The sequence below is a fragment of the Neopsephotus bourkii genome, unplaced genomic scaffold, assembly GCF_033783945.1.
Source record: "Neopsephotus bourkii isolate Nb327-2 ecotype Australia unplaced genomic scaffold, CSIRO-AGI_Nbou_v1 NB_53, whole genome shotgun sequence".
Classification (NCBI taxonomy): Eukaryota; Metazoa; Chordata; class Aves; order Psittaciformes; family Psittacidae; genus Neopsephotus; species Neopsephotus bourkii.
In genome coordinates, this window is record NW_026900570.1 from 631,871 (window position 1) to 656,952 (window position 25,082).

At 39.9% G+C, this 25,082-nt stretch overlaps 1 protein-coding gene across 4 annotated transcripts in view; it reads left to right on the forward strand.

Annotated features, from left to right (window-relative positions):
* LOC133209774 (sodium channel protein type 5 subunit alpha-like) overlaps positions 1 to 25,082 on the forward strand; it is a 212,753-nt gene that overhangs the window by 179,680 nt on the left and 7,991 nt on the right. For all 4 annotated transcript variants that reach the window (XM_061348581.1, XM_061348584.1, XM_061348592.1 and 1 more), the window contains 2 exons: positions 11,727 to 11,849; positions 18,719 to 19,000. In XM_061348581.1, the coding sequence (XP_061204565.1) occupies positions 11,727 to 11,849; positions 18,719 to 19,000 (405 nt within the window). The remainder of the gene's footprint in view (positions 1 to 11,726; positions 11,850 to 18,718; positions 19,001 to 25,082) is intronic.

Genomic DNA, 25,082 nt, shown 5'->3' on the forward strand with positions numbered 1-25,082 from the left:
TTTTGTTTTTGGTGTGTGTGTGTATGTAGCCTGCCTTGTGAAATACCCTTGACACTGATTTGGACCAGCGGAACAGCAAAAGCTGCATCTGACGATTGTGGATTACTAAAGAAAATTGTGTCTTGCAAAATCTGAACATCAAAACACACAGTAATCCACAAACTGAGAGCTATTTTTGCTGGATATAGAATCCCTAAAGGATGATCTCTGATAATGGGCTTCTCTGCAGCTCAAAGTGTGCTAGTGTAGCAAAACCATAACAGAGTGCTTTTAAATATATTGCAATACAATAAAGTCCTATCAACAACCCTGCAACAGAGTTCTTTGAAAGGAAGGGAGAAAGGAGTAATTAAACCACAAAATGCAAGCTCATTTCAGCTTACGGCACCTGGGAAAGATTTCTTGGATGTCTGCTTAAATTTGGATACACTGAAAAAAACAGCATTAGTGTACATCAATATGTTACCACCCTGCAAATAACAAGTATACTGCTAAAAGTACCCCTCTTCTGCACTGCAGATATAGCCTATCTATTCTCATGAGTTGGAGTGGTGGGCACTCAGTCCTCAGCTGTTTTCAAATGAGGGAAAAGCAGACACCATGGTATATCTGAAGTGTAGACAGACATCAGAATCACCATCAAGAATGGTGTTTATGCGCAGTCCTCTTTGCTAGGATTCCCAGGCAAATATTTTCACAAAGAATAGTTATTTTCCAAGCATTCGTGCAATCAAAACCTCTTCATACAAAGCAGATTAAAGAAGGAGTCTGAACTTGGCCAGGGACAGAAGTGCATGGTTTCAAAACAAATGTTTCTGAAAAGTGCTCTCAACTAGGCATGTCCTGCGACAGGCAGAGACAGTTGGGGTTTAAAACAAGGGACAGATAAACTTCACCGGTTATGCATGCTGGTGTCATGTTTGATGTTCCTTTCAATTGTTTCCTCTGACCTATAAATATTATCTTGAGCTTATCTATTTGAGCTTCAGCCAGTTGATTCTGAGCTATGTCCCAGTCTCTGCTGACAGCAGATGGATAATTCCATTGCAGTGGTCAATTCGGGAAAGGCATCAGTCTGAAGATTAACATCATTCAAAGACTGGAGGTGTTGCAGTCAACAGCTTCTTTGCTTGCTGATCATTCATTGAAGGCAGAGGAGAGAGATCAGTACCCTGCAGAAGCTGTCACGAGAAAGCTCTCAGGAAAGGGATGTAAAGACCCTAACTCATTAGGAAGAATGCTCAGAAAAAAGGTCACAGCCAACTTTCATTGCCTGTGGCATACACAGAAAAATCCTCTTAAATGGGTACTAATGTCATTTCTCCACAGAAGTCCATTATCAGAAATCCATCATCTCCATTGCAGCTTTTGGGTTCAATTTAATTGTCCAGAAGTTAGTCCCAATCCAGGCTTATAAAAAAAACCTAATTGTCATTTACTGATTTTAGAGATGAGGGTTTCTCCAGAAAGTCTTTCTATTCCGTTTTTCAAGATCTGATACTTGGGGGAAAGCTATTTTCTTAAGCAATTGCTTTTTTAGAGATCCTGGCAGCCTCCTTTCCCTTTAGCCATCTCCATCAATGGGCCCTAACACTGTGTCCTGCAGCAGGGAGGGGAAGATCATCTCTTGTTCTCAATTTTTGCTCTGATGCAAAAAATTTCTCTCTAGCTGAGTCACCACAGAGAAAGATTGCTCCTTCCATCATGTCTTTTCCCTAAGAGCCTGCTCTGCCACCATACAGGCAGGGGATCACAAGGGCTTTAAGAAGTGTATCTGTCTGCAAAGTGGTTCAAGCAAGGTTCAGCAATGGATTTGGAGGCCAGACATCTCAAATGAGTGATTCAACAAATCCACTAGGCAGGATTTTGTAGATGCTTTTACAGAAGTAAAATAATATGTACCTTTCTCACACCCCCGTACCTTTGTGAATTTATAGCACAACATGTTTCTGGTGTTTGCCTGGAGCCGCTGAGTTTGTACATACAGATCTGTATTCCCCATTGAGTAGCTTTCCAAATTTCCTGTTTGCTGCCAAATTTCCTGTTTGCTTGTTTGAGAACTGCTCATGGCTGTTCAGTCATTAATGCAGCATCATTTTCACTGGATGCTTAAAAAAATACAGATATTACATTTTTCAATATAGTTTCCTGGAAAATGCTTGCTCTGAGATTTCTACTTTGAATACTTCACTGCCAGGCAAATTAAGAAGCTAATAATCTTTGCATTTGACATGAACAATCTAAAACAGTTGTTCTATCCCTAGTTAAAAATTGAATTGAATTAAATTATGCCCTTGTGTTGGATTGTCTTTAAGTGACAATTAAAAACTTGCTGTGTGAAGTAAATATTGATGGGTTATGATTACTTTAATTGTTTTTTCCATCTGTATTCCCTGTTGATTAGCTAGGTGATTTCTGTTTGCTTTACCACTAATTACATAATCTGTTGCAATGTGTTGTGAAATCCAATTGGTATTCTTGGGAAATCATCCTAAAAGCATGTGCATTTTATCTGGTTTCTGTTCAGAGAAGCACAGGGGAACTGAACGACAAAAATGTAACTGAGGCAAAGTAAAAGTAATATAGCTTGTTACTTGGAGAAGCATCTTAAAAGTGAATTTATTAGTTCTCTGTGTGAGTTATGAAAAATCCACAGGTTATAACAGGGCACTTTTACTTCAGAGTTTGGTTTTGACTAGTTTTTTTCCAAAGCAAATGCTTACGTGGGATTTTTGATGGCATAAACCTCCAAGATTACTCATAGGAAAGAAAATCCTTCTCCAGAAGCCTGGGAGCTTGGTCTGAAAAAAAAAACAAACCCCAAACAAAAAAAAAAAACCAACAAAAAAAAAAAAAAAAAAAAAAAAGAAAAATGAAAAAAAAAAATGCTGGTTTGCTACATATTGACTAGTTCAGGATAAGTGAAAAAAAAAATTCCACATGAAGATAAGTGGTTTTAATGTGTGTTAGCAGGTTAGCCGATGCTGTAAATCTCCCTTCTGCCACCCCACATATTATCTCAACATAACACACACAAAAACATCCAAATGTCTTGTCTTATCTTGGTTTGCACCTCATGTTAGTTACCACATAGATGCTAAAAGGAGAGCAACTAGGCTTTGCCGAGTGGGAACACAAGCTTGGTTTCAGACAAGGCACAGCAGGACACAGCACACTGCAGCTGGATGGAAAGGGACAGTAAATGAAGCTCACTGCCTGCCCACACCTTGTGAAACAGTTGCAATATAAAGAATAACTGCAATTACTGAAGAATTTCAATTACTGAGGGAGAATTTCCACTTTTGAAAGTAATGTAAAAAAAACCATCTCGACTCAGATTGTGCTGAACTAGGTTTACCAACCATTTTTATTTCTTAAAGTTATTTAAAGATGGAGCACTTTTCAGTGTCTTTTTTTAGAAGGATGTGCTTAAAAGGAAAATAATGAATAAAGCCCTGGAGCTCTTGTATACAGCCTGCTTTGGCCCTTTCCATTACTGTGGGTGTAGCAGCCAAATTCCTTATGCATTGATGTTCTGGCTTAGGCAAAGGACCAGAGCTGGGAGGGACGTGTAGACTGTAATTGACAGTCTAGACAGAGTCCCACATGCTCTGCAGGGACACAGGAGGATTATCCTACAGTTCTCCCTTATGACCAGCACCTTCACAACCTCAGTTGTTGCAGACTGAAAAACATCTTCCCAATACACTTGTGGCTCCATCCAGGATGCCCAAGGGCAGCTCAAGAGAAGACCCTTGCCAGGAGGAGAGGGAAAGAAGTGAAGGGAGAAAAGCAGCCTGCAGAGAGTGCAGAGATTCTTTACTGAGGGGAGAGATTGAAGGAATTGGGGTGAAACTTCAAAGCTGTGCCACAGTGGCGTAGAAACCTTGTGCAAGAATTCTTCCCTGGTATGACTGGCTTTAGGGTGCTTTGTGCTAAGGCAAATGAAGATTAGGACTCCTACCTGTAGTATGTACTGCTAATTGTACCACTGTCTTTTCTGGCAGAAATTTAGGATCATAGAATTTTTCAGAATTATCTGATCCTTTCTACCTTAGCGTATTCAGTACATTATCAGGATCAATAAGGTTAAAGAATCCAACTAAACAGAAGATTTTCAAGCTAGGGCTGTCATATTTCCCACATCAACTTGGCATTTTTTATATTGAATTGGAATATCTGGTTAGATAAATGCTTTAGGGAATTGTGAAAATCCAGAACAGCTTCTTGTGGAAACAGCCAAAGCACTTTTTTTTTCTAATTTTGCATCATGTCATATGTAAGTAGGGTTGATCCTAATCCTGCCCAGAAATAAATATGCCTTCAGCTCAGCACCTCAACTGCTGGGATGGAAATGCAGCAGAGTTGATGGGGCTGAGCCACAAGGGAATTGTTCTTGGTAATCACTATGCACACCCCTGGCAATATAACGCTATCTTCAAATAATAAATAATAATCAAGCATATTCACATCTTCCTGACAACAGTGTTCAGCATCAAGAAGGTACACTGGAATAAACTGTGTGGTGATTTTAGGAGGTCTTTTTAAGGGGAGAATATCTTTTCTCTTCAGCTGCCCTAAATCAAGGCAGTCTCCGTACAGTGTCTGGATAAGAAGCAGAATGTAGCTGATGATGAAGAAATTCTTTTGCTCTAAATCCCGGTAGAAATACCAGACTTTTCAAGGCAGCTGCACCCACACAGACACCACTGCTGAAGCAAGGAGAAAGACTTTGGGTCTTGGCCAAGTTCTGTCTGATCAACGACTGTCATGTGGTCCCAAAAGTCACAGCGATCCCTCTGTCATCCCTATCCAGTTCTGATAAGCAGGACCCAGAGGTATGGCAAAGGCGCCTGCTTGCAGTGAAAATGTGAACTGAAACAAGCTGAAAATCCATTTGGAAAGGGTGGGAAAACTGCAAATCAGTAATTCACTTTGGTGTCTCACTGGATCTAAGCTTGCAACAGCAGGTTGTTCGACTCACCCTGAGAGGTTTAATTCTTGATTCACAGCCATCTGCCTTGGGAATTGACTGAAGTTGTTAGAAAAGCCTGAGCAGGTGTAAAGGAGGTGACAGATTAAGAGAACAGCGAGACATAAAGAGGTTCTTCTGGAAACCGCCAGGAAGCAATTAGGATGCTGGAATGATTTATTTAAAAGCATTTAAGCCAACAGGAGTGGCACATGGTGTTTGCAACAAGGCTGACCTCTGAAAGGAAACATTGCCTTGAAAAGCATGGACATGAGGACCAGGAAACAAGCAGAGAAGATGGAATATTGACAGTTTCTGAGCTTCAGTTTGATGGAGAAATGGAAAAAAAAAAAAAAAGATGAAATATCCCAGAGAAAAAAAAAAACAGGAGTGGATGAGGTAGAAGCCTTTTATAGTCTGAGTTATAAGAAGTAGTGTCGAGCTTTCCAGGAGATAATTTTTGTTTATAATTAATCTAGGCACTCTTATAGCCCATCATATTATAATACACAAGAGCACTCCACAAGCAATAATGAACTCCACTCTCAATGAGGGAAGCTCTTCATTAACTCATTTCCAAACACACTTTCATCTCCATGCCATGGACCAACTCCAGAGCAACCCTAAGCAGTTCATAGTCTTTACTTGAACATGAGGGTGGTAATGCAAGGAAACAGCAGAGGTGGGAATTTAGTTCAGGTCACTTTAGTCTCTCTCTAGTGTCCTAATTGAAAGACTGACATTTAACTTTATGACCTTCATTCATAACATACAATTTCTGAATTGGCAGGTGCAATCATACAGTTAGCCATCTGTAGGGTAGAAAATGCAATGTCAGAGTGAAAAGGTAAAGATATATTTTTAAAAAGATAATGTGATTAATAGACATATTCTCAGAAATGGTAGCTGTGGAAGGGAGCACCAACCTCTTTACAAGCCCTTTTCTCCCAGCAGTATTTCAGAATTGCAATAAGAACTTCCATGTTTTTCAATTTATTTTCAAATTCCCCTTTCCCTGTAGTTTTTCCAGTTTACATTTGAGGCACAGACCTAATTTTGTTCCTTTGCAAGTCAAGAATAGCAACTTGGGACTACAGCCCTGGCTCTTAAAGACATTGGGCTGATGCTCAGGCTGTGAAGGATTCTTTGGGTAATCCCATCCTCGGCATCAGGGGACAGGAGAAACCAGACTGGATTGAAAAGAGGCACCCAAAGTAATACAAGCTCTCTTTCTTCTAATTTTTTCTTTTTCTGAAAGCAGCATTAGAGAGGGACAGGCAGGTGCTCCTGGAGCACATAAAAGGCTATTTGAAAGCACTGGGGACCTGCATTAGCTGAAACTGCTTATTTAAATAAGTGGCCAGAGCTTTCAGCTCAGCTGCTGTGTTCCCTTTCGGATGTCCTTTTCTTTCCTGCTCCCTCCCCTCTAATTTGAACAAGCAGGTTAATTTGATGAAATCCCTAGCTGCATAAAACATATGCTGTTGCCCAAACTGGGAAGGAGGTCTCCTCCACAAGACGGCAGCTTGCAGAGTATCACTCACAGCTGTATGCTGCAGCAGGCAGACGTTTAGTAGAGGTTCTCATTGTTCTCATGGGTTTTAGGATTTATATGACCAGCCAAGGAGGATTTTTACTGTTACTCAGGCAGAGCTCCTTGTTCCCTGGGCTCTGCTATTAATTCATCTCAGTGGTGATCTGGAGTTAATTCAGAAATGCAGTCTATGCCGAGTAGCATCTGCCTTTGAATGGTGCTACTCAGGTCTACTTCCAGCTCAGTCCAGTAGATGCCCACTGATTATCTGAAATGATGTGCTTTTAGGGTGTTGGAAAGGAACGCAAAAAAGAGAGGAGGAGCCCCTGTTCCGGCTCAAACCCACCTCCTTGCTGTAGGAAACTCAGTTAGCCTCAGGCAAAACACTGCTCCCAAAGAGTGCACCCTTCAGATTGCACCACCAGCATAATTTCATATCTAGGGAGTCTGTGCATGTAATTTATATGCTATTAAAATGTATGCATATAGGAAGGGACACCACTAGTGTTATAAATGCAATAGCTCCTCGGGAAAAAGTCTGTAATCTTTTGATTAGAGACTGTTTCCCCTGCGTGTGCTGTAAGGAAGCTGCATTATTGCTCTCCCTACTTTGTAATTGTTTTTCTGCAACCTTAAAATACTCTGCTGACAGCTTTACTGGGGTTTACATTAGTTTACAACACTGATTTCTTAAGTCACTGTCAGATAATGAAGACATATATACCCCTTGTATAACTTTATCTCTGTGTGTTCATAGTGAACTATCTTAATGGTCCAGAAATGCTGTGTATCTGTTAACTGCTGAATTACTGTGAGCGCCAGTGGTGAGCACGCTGGGAATCTAACACTGCATGGGTGCCACCAGGGTACAAATACATCAGTTGCATATCTCATCTCAAGAATGACAGTATTACACCGAAATAATAAAACAAAAATGCAAGAGTTAGTTATTGAAAAAACAAAATTCCCAAGTATAATCCAATCAAGTATAATCTAGTAATAGATTGTCAAAATAATGAAGAAATTCAGGCATTACTCCTATTAGAACATACTAGCAATAACTTTGAACAGCTATCAGTGAGTCTAACCTCTCTTCAGAGATCACTGCCTGTCTTCTAGCAGACTAAACTCATTGATTCTTCTTGATTCCACCCTGGAAACACATACAAATATAATACAATGGGGCACTCTAGACTCATGCTGCTAATGCCACTAAGCCACACAGATGACAGGAGCTTGGCTTTCAGAGCACCAGCCACAGGCCTGGTAATCCCCATGGCTGGTATTTCTAGTGTTCAATGCAGTCACAAGATTTAAAAGCTCTAATTATTTTTCCTTGAGCATAACGCTGAAAATGGCAAAAGGAAAGCTGTGGCGTTTATTTATGTCTCCCTTTACCCAGGTCCATGAGACTGTCATACAAATCATTGTAAAATTTATGTAGATAAACGTGCACAGAAATATGTAAGAATATAAAAATATAGGAATACAGGTCTATAGGAATACATTTTGGGAAGTCACTGACAGTACTGAGGCTAGGGTCCTGCTGGGCTGTTTTCAGATGATCTGAAGAAAGCAAAATGGAAGAGCTGCTACGTGACTGAATTCCTAGCATGTGCAACTGGTGAGATTTTTATCATTAATGTCTGTGGAGGCAGGATTACATACACTGATTTATGAGGACCAGGTCCCACCTTTGGGACACTCATTGCTGGCCAGGTTGTACACTGGGGTTCACACTAGGTAGAAAATTCCAGTGACAACATTGTTCTGGAGAATTCGAAGGCACAAATGAACAGCATGTCAAGGGGTAAAGAACAGTTTCAGGCTAATATGGAGGATATTATTACTTGGTTTAATGTAAGGAAGTTTTAGATGGAAAACTATGAAAGCTTCCTTGTATGATCTAGCATGTTCTGGAAAGCCCCTCAAGGGAAATGCTAGAAGCAGAGCATTTCCAATTGAGAACAATAATAAGTCTTCTTGGGTCAGAAGAAGTGCACAGGAGGATGGAGGACTCTGTAGCAAGCCATGTGAAAGGTGGAGGTGAAAACTCAAGCCCAACCACAGACTCTGCATTTTAAGGGCAATGTTTCAGGCAATAGTAACTCCATAGGATTCAGCTGCTCTCTACAGCATTACTGTGCTACCTGCTCTTTAAAGTTGGATTTTTTCCTGAAAAAAATACAAAACTATCTGCAAATAGATACTGAAAGGATTAGAAATGTGTGCCATATTGTGAATCCGGAGGTTACATTAACCCTGGGGGTGTCTTCTGGGTGCCAGCACATTTCTGATACCAACCAGAGCACAAAGCAGAACCTTAGAGCAGCTCTGGGCTGCCTTGTAACAGAAAAAAAAAAAAAGCAAGAGAAACAGCTGACTTTACTTTTTGCTGTGGTTATGTGGGGCAGTCAACACCAATTTTGAGAACTGCTTGATTTTTTCCCTAAAAATAGCCTTCTGGTCACTTTTAATCAAGTTGAAATGGCCAAGTCTCTGTGCTTTTAGTTCTCCTATAAATAAAATTTGACGGGGATACCTTCAAAACCAACATCCAAGCTTTTAAACATGTTGTCTCAAACTCAGTTCTGACTCCAGCCTTATAAATCATTGCCAAATATCACACAGCTTCATGGCCTAATCCTCTGAAGACATATCTAATGCTGTGTAAATCTGTGTCAGGAGGACAACAGCACCTGTGATGTGTTTCAGGGTGACATTTATGGCACTCTGAAGAAAATGATAACTCGCTCAGATCCAAAGTCTGGTCTTGAAGGATTTGAATAGAATGTCTTCTGCCTTGAAAGGGCAATTATAGGACATAAATTTGGGATGAGAGGGGAAACAGGCAGTTGTGGAGACCTTGAGAAGATCTGAGATTTAGCTTGTGGATGAAGTTAGCAAAAAAGGGTGTTGGATGCTCTGTATTTGATTAATTTTCTTTTAAATACCTATATTCATTTTACACATGAGTGAGTTTCCCTTGGTATGTGAGGATATGGATCTTGGTTTCTGTCTCTGAGCATACTATCATTGAGCTGTTTTCCTTACACCTCTAGCCTGTCTGGATAGGAAACTCCAAGGCTTTGTGGAGTTTAGGCCATTTTCTGCACTAATCTTTCCATCAAAGATAAAAATATATGCCATAGTGTTACTTCTATCATGGTATCTCAGTAATACCAGTTATATTACAGTTTTAAGATGCCTCATTTCAATGGATTTAGTGTATAAGTGTGCTGCACATTTGCTTATTGATATTAGACAAATCCTTCAGCCCTTTCTCATTATTTAAGCAGCATTAAGTCAATGGGTGGAGTGAATGAAAGTAGAAGGCTTTGGACTGTACATTAATGCAGCTTGAGAGTATAGGATGTAATCAAGGCTGGTAAGAAATACGGAGGACAGAAAATGGGTATTGCCTAAATTTAGAAGCATTGGTGAGATTGAGATGGTTATTAAGCCAAACCAGATTTTTAACTGTGAACGTTGGCTGAGCAGGATTGTGGTGAAAGAAGCATGCAATACCTATAGCATTATTAACTATAAAATAACTTCTTAGGCATGCTCATGTCACAGGTTCAGATCTGCTTTCTTAAAGATGGAAGGAAAAGCTTCACTGGTGATTTTTACCTGCCCAGTGTCTAAGAGGCCTAAGACATCAGACCTGGAATCCAGTCTGCCTGTCTACTTTTAGAGCACACTCACTGCCAAAATGCAGAAGTGTTTATTAAGAACTCCCTTCTTCATCCACTGCTGGGTCTGTACACAGGAGCTGAGTTTGTGTCACACCTTGTTGAAGAGTGACATTTTAAAGCATTACAATCCTCCACTGCACCTCTTAGTCATCTGCAGAGGTGGGCGGTCTTATCCCTGCACATATCCAGCTCACTGCATCCAGCCCAGGCTTGGTGTCTCTGAGACCTGCTGCCCTTAGACTTGCTGTCAACCACATGCCACAGTAAAGCCATTAATAGGTAAATAATTTAACAAGTTGATCAAGTTTTACAAAGATGCTTAGCTGTGCAGACAGGGCTGATACATAAATTAGTGCATATTCAGGAGAAAGGTTGCTCCATAGAGATGTAAGATAATCTGATACTGTGATAACTGGGGCTGTGAAAATGGATAAAGATAAGAGGATGGGAACTGGGATAAGCAATATGTACAAATCTCTCTCTTCTAAGAAAACAACATTTTATACATGGCAATTAATTTGTGGGGTTTTGTTAATACACATAAGTTGTCATGATACTTATAATATTGGAGAGCTGTTTGTTTCTCACTCCCTGCTCAGTAAGAATTCAGGCCATGAATGCTGATTTGAGCATACGAAACCCAATTGCTTCATGTGATTGTTAATCTGACCCGTAATCTCCGCTGCTATTCAGTTCATCCTGAGTCCTGTCCTGTGCCCAAAAGCATCCACATTTCTGACCAGCTGGGCACTACAAAAGTTCTGAGAACTTGAAGAGCATTGGAACCCCTCCATGCTGTTCCCAGATTTGGAAATTGATATTTTATTTCAAAGAAATAGTCTTTAAGAGATACGAATCTCAACGTTGAGCACCTGGCAGGTTTCCTTCTCCTTTAGAGTCTGTGCAGGTACCAGAAAAAGTGAAAAAGTGCAGAATCAGAGAGTAATGTGTATCATTCTTTTACAGTCTATGGTATAAAGTCATGACTATCAGTAATCTAGAAGACTTGTTTCTAATCAGTAAGTTTAAGATTAGTAATTGAATGGTAATGCTAAAATCTTTTCTCTCTGCTGAAAATGGTTAGATCTTACAGGCGCTTTCATCCAGAAAGCCCTAAATTATAACACTTAGGTGACTCATATTTCCAATTGTGGAAGATACACATTGAGGAGACCTATAGCACAGGCATCACAGAATGGTGTTTTTATAAGAGTGATCTCCTTTCTCATACAGACTGCGAGTTGACATTAAGAGGATTTCTGTGTGCTTAGGTAAAAGAAGCTCTGAAAATCTGTATTTCTGTAAATTTTGCATTAAAGTGAAAACAAAGGTGTTGTGAGTTGGTAGCAGCTCAGTATATGTGTGGATGTAAAACTCTTTTCTGTGTTGATCTAATTTAATGGTTTAAGATTTTTTTTTCCACTTTTTCATTAACCAACTCTTTTCAGGAAGGAAAGTCAGAAGAGAAGGAAAATGGCAGGAGTATACTAACAGACTGGATTTTTGCTGTGTCTCCATTCAGGTGTCTTTAATAAGCCTCATCGCCAATACACTTGGATACTCTGAGATGGGTCCCATTAAATCCCTCAGGACTCTCCGAGCTCTTCGGCCATTAAGAGCGTTGTCACGATTTGAAGGGATGAGGGTAAGAGTATATAAAGCATCAGTCAAAGCTCAACTCTGTGACATCAAGCATATTAACTAACAGGGAACTGTTGCACATGGTTTTGTCTTCACTGTGTCTGCCAAAACAACAAAATCAGAAATCCCTCCTTTGCCTTAATCGCAATTGTATCATTATGTCTTTATTCTCAGGTGGATTTAATGATGAACTTATCCTGCTGCCTAACTTGTCATATTGCACTTTAAAAAACAGCTTTTTGGTCGAGGAAGCATCTGGCTAACAATTACCTCTCAATTATAAGACACACCAGGGGAATAGCCAAGCTACAAGTTTGCTCCCTGCTTTTGACATGCATTAAAATGAGACTGACTAGGAAAGTTCTTAAGGATTTTTTCACTAATAATTAAAGCAAAAATTAAAAATGCTAAAGATAGGAAAGCAAATGAATGAATATGTAAAACTTTTCCATTGAACAGATTGCAGTTTTAACATGGAATGTCAGGATTAATATTAAAACCATGTAGCTTGTGTTCATTTCTCCATCTTGTGCATCCATCTCCTTCCTCTGCATTCCCTTCCTTTGCCAGCATGGCTATATCCACACAGCATACCTGATTATTTGTTAAGCCTACCTGCTACACAATTATTGTCTAGTAAGCACTTTATTTAACTCTTTGCACCATCTGCAAGATCTGCAAGATGATCTGCAAGATCTGCAGATGATAACAACTGTGCTTTGTATAAACTGAGGTTACTGTTAATCTTGTAGAGCAAGATGAGATCACATAGCAAAATAAAGCAAATCTGCAACAAAATTACGCATAAACCAACTTACATTCCCTGATGATTCCAAATCTCCCTACTAGGCCAATGAAAATGCTACATCGTTCATAGAGGTATATTCAGGATAAAGCTTTGTTGTGGACAAAATTTTGGTCCAAATCATCAGTAACTAAAATGTGTAATTCATGCACTGAGCTCCTAACAGTTAACTGTTCTCATTGCAATACCCTTGCAGTAAGACAGACTGAAGACTAGGGAGCCTAATGACAGAGATAACTGAGGAAATATGGTGACAGAGCAGTTTATTAAAACCTGAACCCAGACTTTGCCTCTTCTGTGGATGACAAGAATTGGGGATATATGTTTTTTTGCTCCAGATCTTGTGATCACCTAAACTACATTATTTTTGTGGATGAAGATCGGACAAATCAGTTGCAGACCACTCTCCTGTGTGTTAGTACTAAGACAGAATGATTCAAAAGGCTCCATTCATTTAGGCTCTGAAACCAGAGTTTTGTTCATCACATCCTTTTCAACTGAAGCAATATTTCAAAAATTATTCATAAGATAAACCAAAAGCAAACTGCAGATCCTCAGCTGGCAAAAGGTGACGTTGTACTACTAACGTTAATTAAAGCTCTCACTCCTATGTCATCTGATGACTTCATGCTCTCTTCATTAAGCATTCGCAAATTGAGCAAAAGTTGGTACTGGCCAAAGCTGCACTAGTTTAACTACCAAAGTGATTTGTGCATGGGCTCTCTCAAATCAATTTAAATCTGGTTTTGAAGGCTTAGTTTCTACTGGTGGATTTGCAAATTCAAGCAAAACCCCTTTACAGTATTCTAAACTGACATAAGAATGTTCACTCATGACTTTGCATCAGTTTAGCTAAGTTGGATTCAAACCTGAAACGCAGTGTGAAGACTAGCCCAAAGCATAAAAACAGTGAGACAGATAATTGAAAGAAACAATGAGAAAAAGTTTTCATCTTTATCTGCAAATAGAAAGAAGTTAACTTACTGGAGATCTTATGTGGCATAGACACATGCATCACCCGAGCAGATTTCCTTCCTAACATGCTCATACGTGTAGGCCTCCCTGGTTTCTGACTCAACATCCCTTTTCTTCCCTGTACCATTGCTGCAGCTGAAATATATTCAGTCATTCTGTGCTATGGGAGGCAGTGAATTAGCTTGTAAATATGATAAAGTGTAATTGAGAATACGTGCTATTGGAAAATCAAATCATTTTAGCTTTAGTTTGTCTAACCACACTTAACATGACTAGGGACAGCTAGACCTTTCATTATTAGCAGTTCATATGCTACAAAATGCACGGGAAAATTGGCAGTGTGGTGATGGATTAAGTAATTATAATGTTGAGAAACAAACACTGACAGTGAGAAAATAATAATAGTTTCCTCTATTATAATGTCTTTTTCTTGAATAACTGAGAGATCTCTGCATGACTAGAACAGGAACAAGAAAGTTCTCATTTATACTGCAGTATAAAAGACTTGTTTCATTATGTACCTAAATTTTGAAAACAGTGGGTCCTGGGGCAGAGGCACAGAGTAGCACTGGAATGGCCAAGAGGACCTGTTACCATCAGGCTTCAGTCCTTTCCTCGTCTTCAAACAGTCTGGGAGCAGTCAAAGTTTGACACAAGTGTGAGCAGCTCCCATTCCAGTAGAGGTCTGCCAAATAAGGCTGAACTGTTGCCATCCTGCTCCTCTGTCCCCTCAAAAGACCCCAATCTGACCAGGATGCCACCTGGCAGTTACCCTAGATGCTGTGGGTTTCCATGCACATGCCACCCACCCTGCCTCCCTCACTGCATTTCAGCCATACTGGAGCACCACGTAAATTAACATAGGTCTTCCTGAACCAAATCATGAAGTTTCCTATGTCTCCTCCTTTGTGTCCATCAGGGAATTATCTCAGACATGCCACTTCCCTGCAAGTTTCTTCCCAGCACAGGAGGTTAGTGCAGTATTTTAAAACAGTGAGTGGGATGATGAGAGACCATTCAATGTGAAAATGATCCTAGGCAAAGTCATGGCGAGGCTGCTACAAGATACATGCAGGAAAGAAATAGCATAATTAATGCTAGTTAGCATGATTTCATGGGAATAGTTCTTGTAAAACCGATATGGTCCTTTGATTTGATTACAAATTATGCTGATGACGGTAACTGTGCTGATAGAATATCCTTAGATTTCAGAAAGGAATTTGAAACCATGGGACACTGTGATGAAAACATGAGATTTGTACCAAGCCAATTAAACATATTTTAAATTAATTTAAAAGGGGTGATGGATCTCAAAAAGTAATGATTTACAGTGATGACACTGTAAATTCAGTGATTAATATCTCAGGGTGAGGGATCCTTCAGAATTAGAACTGCCCTTAATATGGACTTTAACAGCATCTGGAAGAAAATTTAAAATCTTTGCTGACAACACACACAGTGAGCGGAGTAATAAATGATATTAAGGATAAGGAAATCACACTGACTGATCTGGATCATGGTGAATATCTGGATATGGTTGAATATCTGGAGATATTCAAGGCCCGCCTGGACAAGTTCCTGTGTGATGTACTCTAGGTTACCCTGCTTTTGCAAGGGGATTGGACTAGATGATCTTCTGAGGTCCCTTCCAACCCTTGGGATTCTGTGATTCTGCAATTCTGTGAAAAACAGATCAATTGTACAACATGCATTTTAATAAATCATATACCTCAGGAGGAGGAAAGTAGGTCACTCTGGGGATGTATCTTGGAAAACAGCAGCTGAGAAGGACTTAGGGATTGGGATGACTGCTCAACGGTATACCAAGTTTTGGGCAGGTCCGATAAATGAGGTGACTATTACAATCCCTAAATATGCAGGGAAATAACCCGTCAAATGGGGGAGAGGGCAGTGCTTCAACACTGGAATTCCACCAAACTGCTGAGAAGTGGGTGTTAAAAATGGGAAATTCTCTGCAGGGAACTACGAGCATGGTTAGAAATCTGGAGGAACTGTGGCAGTTTGAAAAAAGCTGATTTTTTAATTACCCAAAGCCATGTGCAGTGGTAACTCACCTACAGTGAAGACAGGATTGATAGAAGATATCTAACAACAGTTGGCTAGTGCCTCAAGTTCAGCAAATTCAACCTAAAAATACAGCACCTGTTTCTGACAATGAGGACAAAGGACACCAGGAATAGACTATCTGATGATAAAATTTTCATCTGCTGAGTTCACAACACTGTAAATCAGATGTATTTGCAAAAGATCTGCCCAGGCTTGGCTGGGAGTTATAGCCTGAGCCCGAAAATACTGAGGGAAGTCTGGTGGGCTCTGTTATAGCAAAGGGGAGATAAACAAAGCATGCAAGTCTATTTCTGGATCTAAAATCTGAATCAGTTTCAACTGAGGAGATGGCCCATGAGAGCCAGTGGGGGGTTGGAACTTGATGATCTTAAGGTCCTTTCCAACCCTAACTATTCTATGATTCTATGATTTGCACCACTGTGGACTAGAGTAGAGAGTGGCTCAGGTTTTTTATTATCCCTAAAGAAGTCACCTTGTGGTTTTGCCTACAAAGATGCTAATGGAAATCAAGAGGTACAAAGACTTTTCTTATATATGGCTATATGTGTTGCTATTCCTAGATGCAGCAGAAATTCAGCCCTTTCCATGGCTAGCTTTGCAGCTGAACTTTTAACATGAATTTATGATAATAACTTGCTTTTATGTATCCAGGTCTTTAAGTCCTATTGCTTGTCTCAGAACAAATCAGGAGTGCTTCCAGCAGACCAAATGGCATCATGCTGGTGTAAGAGCAGAAGTAGTGAGAGAAGAATGAAACCCCCTGTTAATAATTTATTCAGAGAGGTGTTACAGGGTTTGCTCCAGACTCATGTCGTGTTTTATTATCTACAAGCCAGTGAATATAAATCAGCAGAAGGAAAAAAGCAGGATGCAAGCATGGCCATCACTTCCACTGCTGAAACCTGGAAGTCTCTGTCCTGTCACAGGGCTTGCTGGTGGGAGCTGCACTCAGCAGCATATGCAACATAAGTGCAGTGGCTCTGTGCTGGCATGCATTAAAATTGAACAAAAATACTGTCCTGCATAGCAGCAAATGAAGCTACTTTGACAAGGGCCAAGGCTATACCCAAATAAGTGCTTGATTTGGAAATCTTTCTTCTCCTCTGGGTATTTTTCTTCCTCAGTAATGCATAAATGATGAGGAAACAAATGTTGCATTATTATCTTCTCAGAAAATTGGACACTAATGCGAGAGCTGGTATTTCCTATAGTCGTGGAATAAAATTTAATTTTTATGGATCGATATAATCTTGTCTCAGTTTCAGAAATGTAGATGGAGAAGTGAAAGAGCTTAGTGTCTGCCTACCAGACTTTAATCTCCAAAGCATGAGACAAAGAAGGAGACAAATTCATGTAGAGGGTCTGATGTCTGCACAGGCTTCCTTGCCTGGACCATGCAATGGCAGCATCTCCAAAAGCTGTGAATATGGAGCAACCTTTTTGACATAGGAAAGGAAAAACTACATTTTGCAATAGTGTTCTTCCCTCAGAAAATGTCAATTAGTATAACATTTGGCACTCATAAGTGTATTAATGCTCAAAACGCTAAATGAGGTGCATCCTGCCTGGTTGATGTACTGGTATTATACTGCTGCATTCAAGCCTCACAACTGTAGAGGATCTGTAGATGGTCTGACATTTATTTCTTTTGCATTCCTTCAGGAAGGTGTCCAGTGGCAACATTCCCACACTTTAAAAGCTCCTTTTGCCTTTCATTTTTACGTGTGCTTTTACACAGGGGTTTTAGAGCCCTGCCTGGGTTGGTGTGTAGGAACTTTACAGCATGTCACAGGGAAAAATAATGCATTTTTTGCTACATTAGAATGGATCCACTGGTTTAATCATGCATGCTTATCAGACAGGGGAATCTGGATTAATACAGTATTTCTCAATCAATTATTATTTAAACAAGCAAAATTTGCACAGCTGGATTTCACATCCCAAAGACTAGGGAGGCCTGAGTTCAGTAAAAATTTCAGAAATACTTTTTGTCTGAGACACTGTGAGTAACAGTTCAAGCCCAGCCAGCAGCTAAGGACCATGCAGCTGCACACTCACTTCCTCTTCCTTCTCCCTGCCCTGGTGGGATGGGGAGAAGAATAAACAAAAAGGTAAACCCTATTGGTTGAGGTAAGAACAGTTTAATGATTGGAATAAAGTAAAATACAATAATAACAATAATGATAATAATGATGATGGTGATGATGATAATGATAAGATTAATAATATTGTTGAAATAATAATAATAACACTAATAGAAAGAAATAAAATAATCAATCAAATAAACCCCCAAGTGGTGCACACCACCCACTGGCTGATGCCCAGCCTGTCACCTCTTGACAAACACCCAGTTTTCATACTGGGCACAACATGCTGTGGTATGGAATACTTCTTTGGCTAGTTTGGATCAGGTGTCGTGTCTCTGCTCCCTCCCGGCTTCTTGTGCCCTTCCTCACTGGCAGAATATGAGAGACTGAAATGTCCTTCATCAGGGTAAGCACTATGTGGGAACAGCTAAAACATTGGTGTGTTATCACATTGTTCTCAGACTAAAGCCAGGAAGCATAGCACTGTACCAGCTACTAGGAAGAAGATTAAACTATCCCAGCCAAAACCAAGGCACTGTGGTGTACACCCCAGCCATTTCCAATTAATCGTATGATTATGAAAGATAGTTTGGCTGAAGTGCATTATCCAGTAGGATTTTAGAGGTCAAGATGACTTCACAGACTGTACTTGAATTAAAAGATTCCTCTTGAAAACCCATCATCCCATCGGTGGGATGCCAACAGATTAGCTCTTCAATTACAAAAAGGGAAAAATAATTATTTTGTGTGAAGCCTTTAATGGTGATCTGTCTCCTTAGGTAGTGTTAATACTTACCCGCCTGCCACCATGTGAGGAAGGTTCAGCCCAGTTAATCAAGGGCCCACAACAACTTCTTAGTGAAGTGTCTGTGTAAGTGCTGACATTAATTCTGTTTTTCCTCTGCTGTTTACCCTAAGGTGGTGGTCAATGCACTTGTGGGAGCCATCCCTTCCATCATGAATGTTCTGCTCGTCTGCCTCATCTTCTGGCTCATCTTCAGCATCATGGGAGTGAACCTTTTTGCTGGAAAGTTTGGGAAGTGCATTAATAAGACAGAAGGAGATATGCCTTTAGACTCTAAAATTATTAACAACATGAGTGACTGTATACTCTATAATGTGTCAGGCACATTTTACTGGACAAAAGTTAAAGTTAACTTTGATAATGTTGGTGCTGGGTACCTGGCTCTGCTACAAGTGGTAAGTGTGACCACCAGAAACTGTTGGACAAATGTTTTCTGTTCCCTTGAAAGAATCCATTTAAATACTTGGGTTAACCTCTATGCTTTTCTGTTTTTTTCTCAGCCATCAGAGGAATTCCTTTCCTCAAGCGTAAATTAGTTATATTTGGTGTATTAATTTGGCCTAGACAAATAGATATTTAGATATTTATGACAGCTTTTGGGTTTAATCTGAGTTTCTGATACATTACTAATATAGCCCTCTAGGAAGTGATTGGACTACTGAGGTGAATTAAAGACCTTTTTGTCAATAATGTAATCCAGAGCAAATTTCAGTTCCAGAAACAAAAAGTCATGGTCCAGGAAGGACTATTCATGCAGACAGAGTGCATTTGCCTTCCTGAACAGCCTGGGACTTCACTGTACCCTGCTGGGATAAAATGAACTTGCAGTGCCTTCAGTTACACGGCTGAAGTTTTTGCATAAAGCACAGAGAAAGTCACAAAGAAAACTTTAATTCACAGTCCTCTGCTCACCTTCCATGGAGATGTTTGGGAAGAACACTGGTGCCTCTCATTCTGCTTCCTCACATAATTTCCACCTGATAAACATGATGAGTCAGATTGAACCTAGCTATGAAATATGGTGGTAATCAGATTGCTGGAACTCGATACAGCTTGGACTCTCTGGAAAGGTGGTGAGAGAATATCAGAGAAGGGACTGTTAAGATTCAAAGATGATAGCAATATTTGATCTCTAAAGACACAATTAAGCCACATTTAAAACCTTTTTTAGCAGTAAATGTAAAACATGGGTAAATGAGTTATATGCACTGAGATTTACTGTGTTATGATGCAGTACAACCTAATGGATAGAGCCGCACGAGACTCCATCTTCTTGTCGAGGCTCTGCTGCTGGATTGCTGGGTGATTTTATACAAATTGCTTTGTTTCAGTTCCATGGGGCCTTCTTATAAAATAGTGGTAATGATACTTATTTCCATTGTTCCTAATTTGCTCACAAGCCTAGTGATGACAAGGGCTGGAAATGCTCTAGGAATTTGTCATGTTGCCTTATATGTACACAGAGTTAAACAAGCCCCTTACCACATCCTTGGATGGGGAGGTTACTTTCTTGACGCACTTGTGATGTCATTCCTTGCTTCTGGGATAAAAACTAGCATGCTGCAACCTCAATTCTTTTCCCATATGTAGAAATGCAACTTTTGCAATGCAGCAGAATACTGCCCTGGGTGCCGGCTTGCCCTTCCAAGAGGGCATCATCCTCCCACAGATCCTGATCAGATCTGCCACCCTTTCTCCTTCCCATGACGCAAGTTTGCTTTCTCCCAGATCTCTTTTTTCTCTGTCACAGACACATGAAATTGCTCTATAAAGTGTCTTTCCTTTCCTGTAGAGATGCTTATCCTTATATATTCTGCTCCTGGTACATATACTTTTGAGTCTGAGATCTTCTGACAACTTTCCATTGAGTCTTTGCTTTCATAATCTCTGGAAAGCAGAAAGGTTAGAATGGGTACAACTTTTGGTTCTTTCCATGACATAAAGCTGAACTTGCTAGAGTTTTTATCTCTTATCTTTTGCTTGTAATTATGATTTTCATCTCACCCATGAAGGGCAGATTAATTCACTTTGAATGTCTTTAATTAGGTTTTCCATTCTATACAGTGTTTGCCTTTTATTTAAACACTCAATTCAGCTGAGCAAAAATTTTAAGGTTTAAAATACTATACCTTAACTGAAGCTTCTTATCTCCTCCATGATTGCATAACAGATGACTAGTTTGTTCAGTGAAGAACTCCATCAGAGTTGTAGTTATTCCTTCACCATTTCTTTTAGAAGGTTCAAACCCCAGCTTTCTGAAAACCTACAACTTTTCACAAATTAGCATTGCCTGAGGAGTATCCTGAAGCAGTCTTCTCTGCTGTTCTGCAGTATCAGTTCCTGGGAACTTGGCATTGGTGATACTGGTTGCATTCACCAGATGGGGCTGCCTTCTGTTGCGATCAGTGGTGGCAGAAGAAACGTAACTGGTCATAAGATGGATCTCAGCACATTTCTGAAAGGGTGGTCTAGTACTGCTGATTTCTAGTACTGCTGTCCATTTTTGAAAATGGACATGATGACCCTGCAGGGTTCTTTCAAACCTGTGATCCTGTATTGGGTAGCAGAGAAGTAGTTTTTCCAGTTGCAGAAGTACAAAAGATGTGCCATAAATATAGTGTCCGTGAAGGCTGGGCAAACTGATTGTGGCAGAAAATGAGGGAGCCCTAAAACCTTGCACAGCAGGTGTTTGGCTCCTTCTTCCAAGAGGAGGGGTAAGAGCCAGATGCCATTAGAGGATTGATTTTAACTTTCATCCTGCACCTGGAGCTCTTATGTCTGTTGCTAATGACAGTCTTAGGCAATGAAATGTAAAGATGACACCCACAGAGAAGGAGCCCAAACATCTGGATCTCCTTTGCTAGACTCCAGCTGAGGAGTGTTGGTTACAGGTGCTGCTTGCCAAATGTCATCCTTATGGGGTTGCATTTCATGAGCAAACTGCTGTGGGAATTGCAGGGGATCAGTTAACATCTCATCTCTCCTAAAGAGACAGACACATCCATGCATCTTTCTGCACACTGAGACAGTACGTAGCAATGATGAGATAGGCATTTTGGTTACAACCCTCTGGGATCCAAAATACGAGCTTTTAAGTGGGACTTGTCTTTTGACTGTTGACATATTCAGCTGCTGCAACACACTATTTAAGTGACTCTGAAGTTACCTTTGGATGCCTGAATGTGTCTGAAAATCCAAATGGAATATATGTAAAACAAATCTGTCTGCCTAATGTTCTGTCTTCATTTCTACAGCATCCTTGAAAGAAACGAGAAGTTGCTACTATGGAAACTTTAAGGCTTACTACTATCCAGAGACAGACTTGCTAACAGTGTAGTTGAGAACTACATGAAATTTTCCTCAAATATCCTTTGCTCTTTTCCTGTCTTGTTTAGGATCCATCATGTTGTTCTGAAGATGCTACTTTAAATTAATGAGTCTGAGAAAACATTTATGTGAAGTGGTCAGTCAGGTTGCAAGCTTCTTCAACAAACAAATTGTCTCACCACAGGTTACTAAAATAGGAGGTAGTCTGCTCACTTTACAAGCAAGAGAAATGTCTCATTCACTGTGAAGAAAAGATCTTTGTTAACATGACTTTCTAATTTTCAAGAATGATGTTCCACTTTTCTGGGGATTTAACACACTTAACACCCTAATCTAGCAGGAAAAAAATTACTGCTACAACCCACTGCTTCAGTAATGCTTTTTCTATATTCCCAGAATTGCTTTGCAGATCACAGCACCTATCTTCTATAAATGTGTACTTGAGCTGAACAAAGAAATATCTTAAATTTCCATTAGGAGTTTTTCATTTCTCTTGAAGCATCATTTTCTTCATGTTATGATGACCTCCTCTTATTTTTTCACAACATATCTTGACATTTCAGCAATTTATTGAAGAACAAGAAAGCAAGTGGTCTCTCACCCAGCACCTGGGTTGCTTGGAGAAGGTCTTCTTAGGCAGGAACAGACTTACATCTCATATGTCCTACAAATCTTCATCACTCTGGGACTCCAGATAAGGCATGGGAAGATAACAGAAGCACTCCTAGAGCAGTACAGCAATCAGGAGCTGCAGAGTCAAATGAACCACTCGTGCCAGGTTCAAAGTCATGACTGAGCTCATAAATCAGCTACAAATGGTCATGAGACAGCAGCGTGTGTCTAAAGTTACTGAGTTACACAATCTCTTGCACTTCTGTAAAGCATAAAGCTAGATTTTACTTTCAGTGTGGATGTAAAATGCACAAAAAATCTGTGCTTCTGAACAAACCATAAACTGATGCACTAGGGTAGATTTCCCCATATGTCCAAAGGTCAGGAATAAGCAGTATTTCCATAAGGAATTACTGGTGGAAATTCGAGGGGAGCAGAGGCAGAGCCCTTGGAGCCCATGTAGTCCAGCACAATGAAGACCTTTGGGGTGGGTCCAATGCTCAGTGGTGCTCTCCCCAGCAAATCATCTCAACATAAAATATATATAAAACTAATGTTTCGTATAAAATTGCTGCTATGACAAAATTGAACAAACTGAGAAAATCAACAGGAAAGCCGGCAGACAGTGGAGGTAGCATAGCCAACTTAAATATATTTGATTTGGCTCTACTGTTAATGGCTGTGCTTTAGCTTTCACAAGTTTCTCTCACCAACACTAATGCTTAAAGAAGCATTTCAGAAATGTGAATACCAGTATTTCTGCTGTCAAAAGCAGTCATTTTTATTGCACTATTACAGTCCTTTTCAGGGAAAAAAAACATCCCAAATCCTTGCAGATTTAAAGGCTGTCTTTATTTTAAGGCATCATTTGGTTTGAGGGCAGTTAGCGCCATCCTCCTCCCCACTAATTTACTGCATTGCAGCTTTAACCACCAGTCAAATAACAAAATGTAATCCCATCCCAAGATGAGTTTATCGGTACATAATCTCATCACATGACAGTTTCAGTAGAAAATAGTGTTTCTCTGGATTGCTTCCAGGCAGGATAATATCACAAACACTCCCATGAAGATTTTGTCACTTCCTTATCCAGACTGTAAGTGGTTACTAATTCCAGATAAATCATTTTTTTCCTAGTGTTATAATTTCTTTTATTCTCAGTATTTTTTACCCTCTGCAGTTGAAGTGTCTAGGGAAGATTTCCAGAAGCCCCATGGATTTTTAATTGCCTCACTTCTGGACAACTGGGAAAGCCAGAAAATCACAGTACTTCATTCTCTTAATATTTGTTTTTGTCAGATCACTTTACCATCTGTTATCACTATAAACCAGTGTGCCTTGCAGTAGAGTCTCTCTTGTCTGTGGTACACATCAAGGGGTAAAATAGGTACTCAAGATTTCCTCCCAGGTGGGAGAAAAATACAGGCTAAGATCATACCATACAGGGAAAGGATTTCTTCTTCCATCCTATCCACTCTTACTGAACAGCACTTTGAGCTGGAATCTGCAAGCAACTGTAATAACACAAGAAAATTTTTCAGATTAGAAAGAGATGAACAAAAATTGAAAATATTAGAACAGTTAGGGAGGATCAGCTTGACAGGTTCAATAATAATTTGTTACAGTAAAATTGATGATCATTCCTTTAAACACTTTACATCTAAAGTGGTTTTTAACACAGAGTACCATGGAATAGAATTTCCAAAGGGTTCTGATTTGGGACATTTAATCTTTTTTAACCAGTAGATAAAAAAGAATGCAACTTTCACACAGCAGTTTATATATACTTTCATGAGAAATACTGTTGACTTCTTGTGCTACACTTTTTTTGCCCTCAGTAGCCTTCAGAGGGAAATGAGAAGGCAGCATTTCTTCCAGGCTTTAATTTAGTAATAGAGAATGTGCAATGGAGCATTTCTAAAACTGCTGGATATACCTAGATCAACACAAATGCCTAGGTTTCTCCCGGGAACCACTGGACAAATTCCTATTAGTGTTATCCAGAATTGTGTGCCTACACACCAGGACAAAATTCAACCGAAGTATGAATACAATGCAAAAAAATACAGGGTGCTGGTCTTTCATGCATGCTAGTGTAAATCTGATTATATGAATAAATCCATAAAGACCTCATTATCTTCTCACACTGATTTTAAATCCAGGGTAAGTCTAAATGGGTCAGAAGTCAAACGAGAAACAAACACAGAGAACCAATATAAAGGCAACGTGGCTTAGGCCAGAGTCAGATCTAATGCCAGGTGTGCTTGGCCTCAGGCTGTGTCTAATGAGAGGCATATATTTAGAGCGAAGAGTCATGGTTTTACTATAGAACAGTAAAAATCACTTCTACATGTTTCTCCTAGGAGTGTTGTCACTGCCCTTTCTCCCTTCCAGGTTCCAGTAGGAGACACTGTGGAATCCCTCTATGTTTAAACAATTATATATATGTCCGAACAAGCAACATGGATGGGATCCATTTCACCGGTGCAACACTTGTGCGTGACAGCACTCTGAGTTGTTCTGTGTAGCTGTATCTCT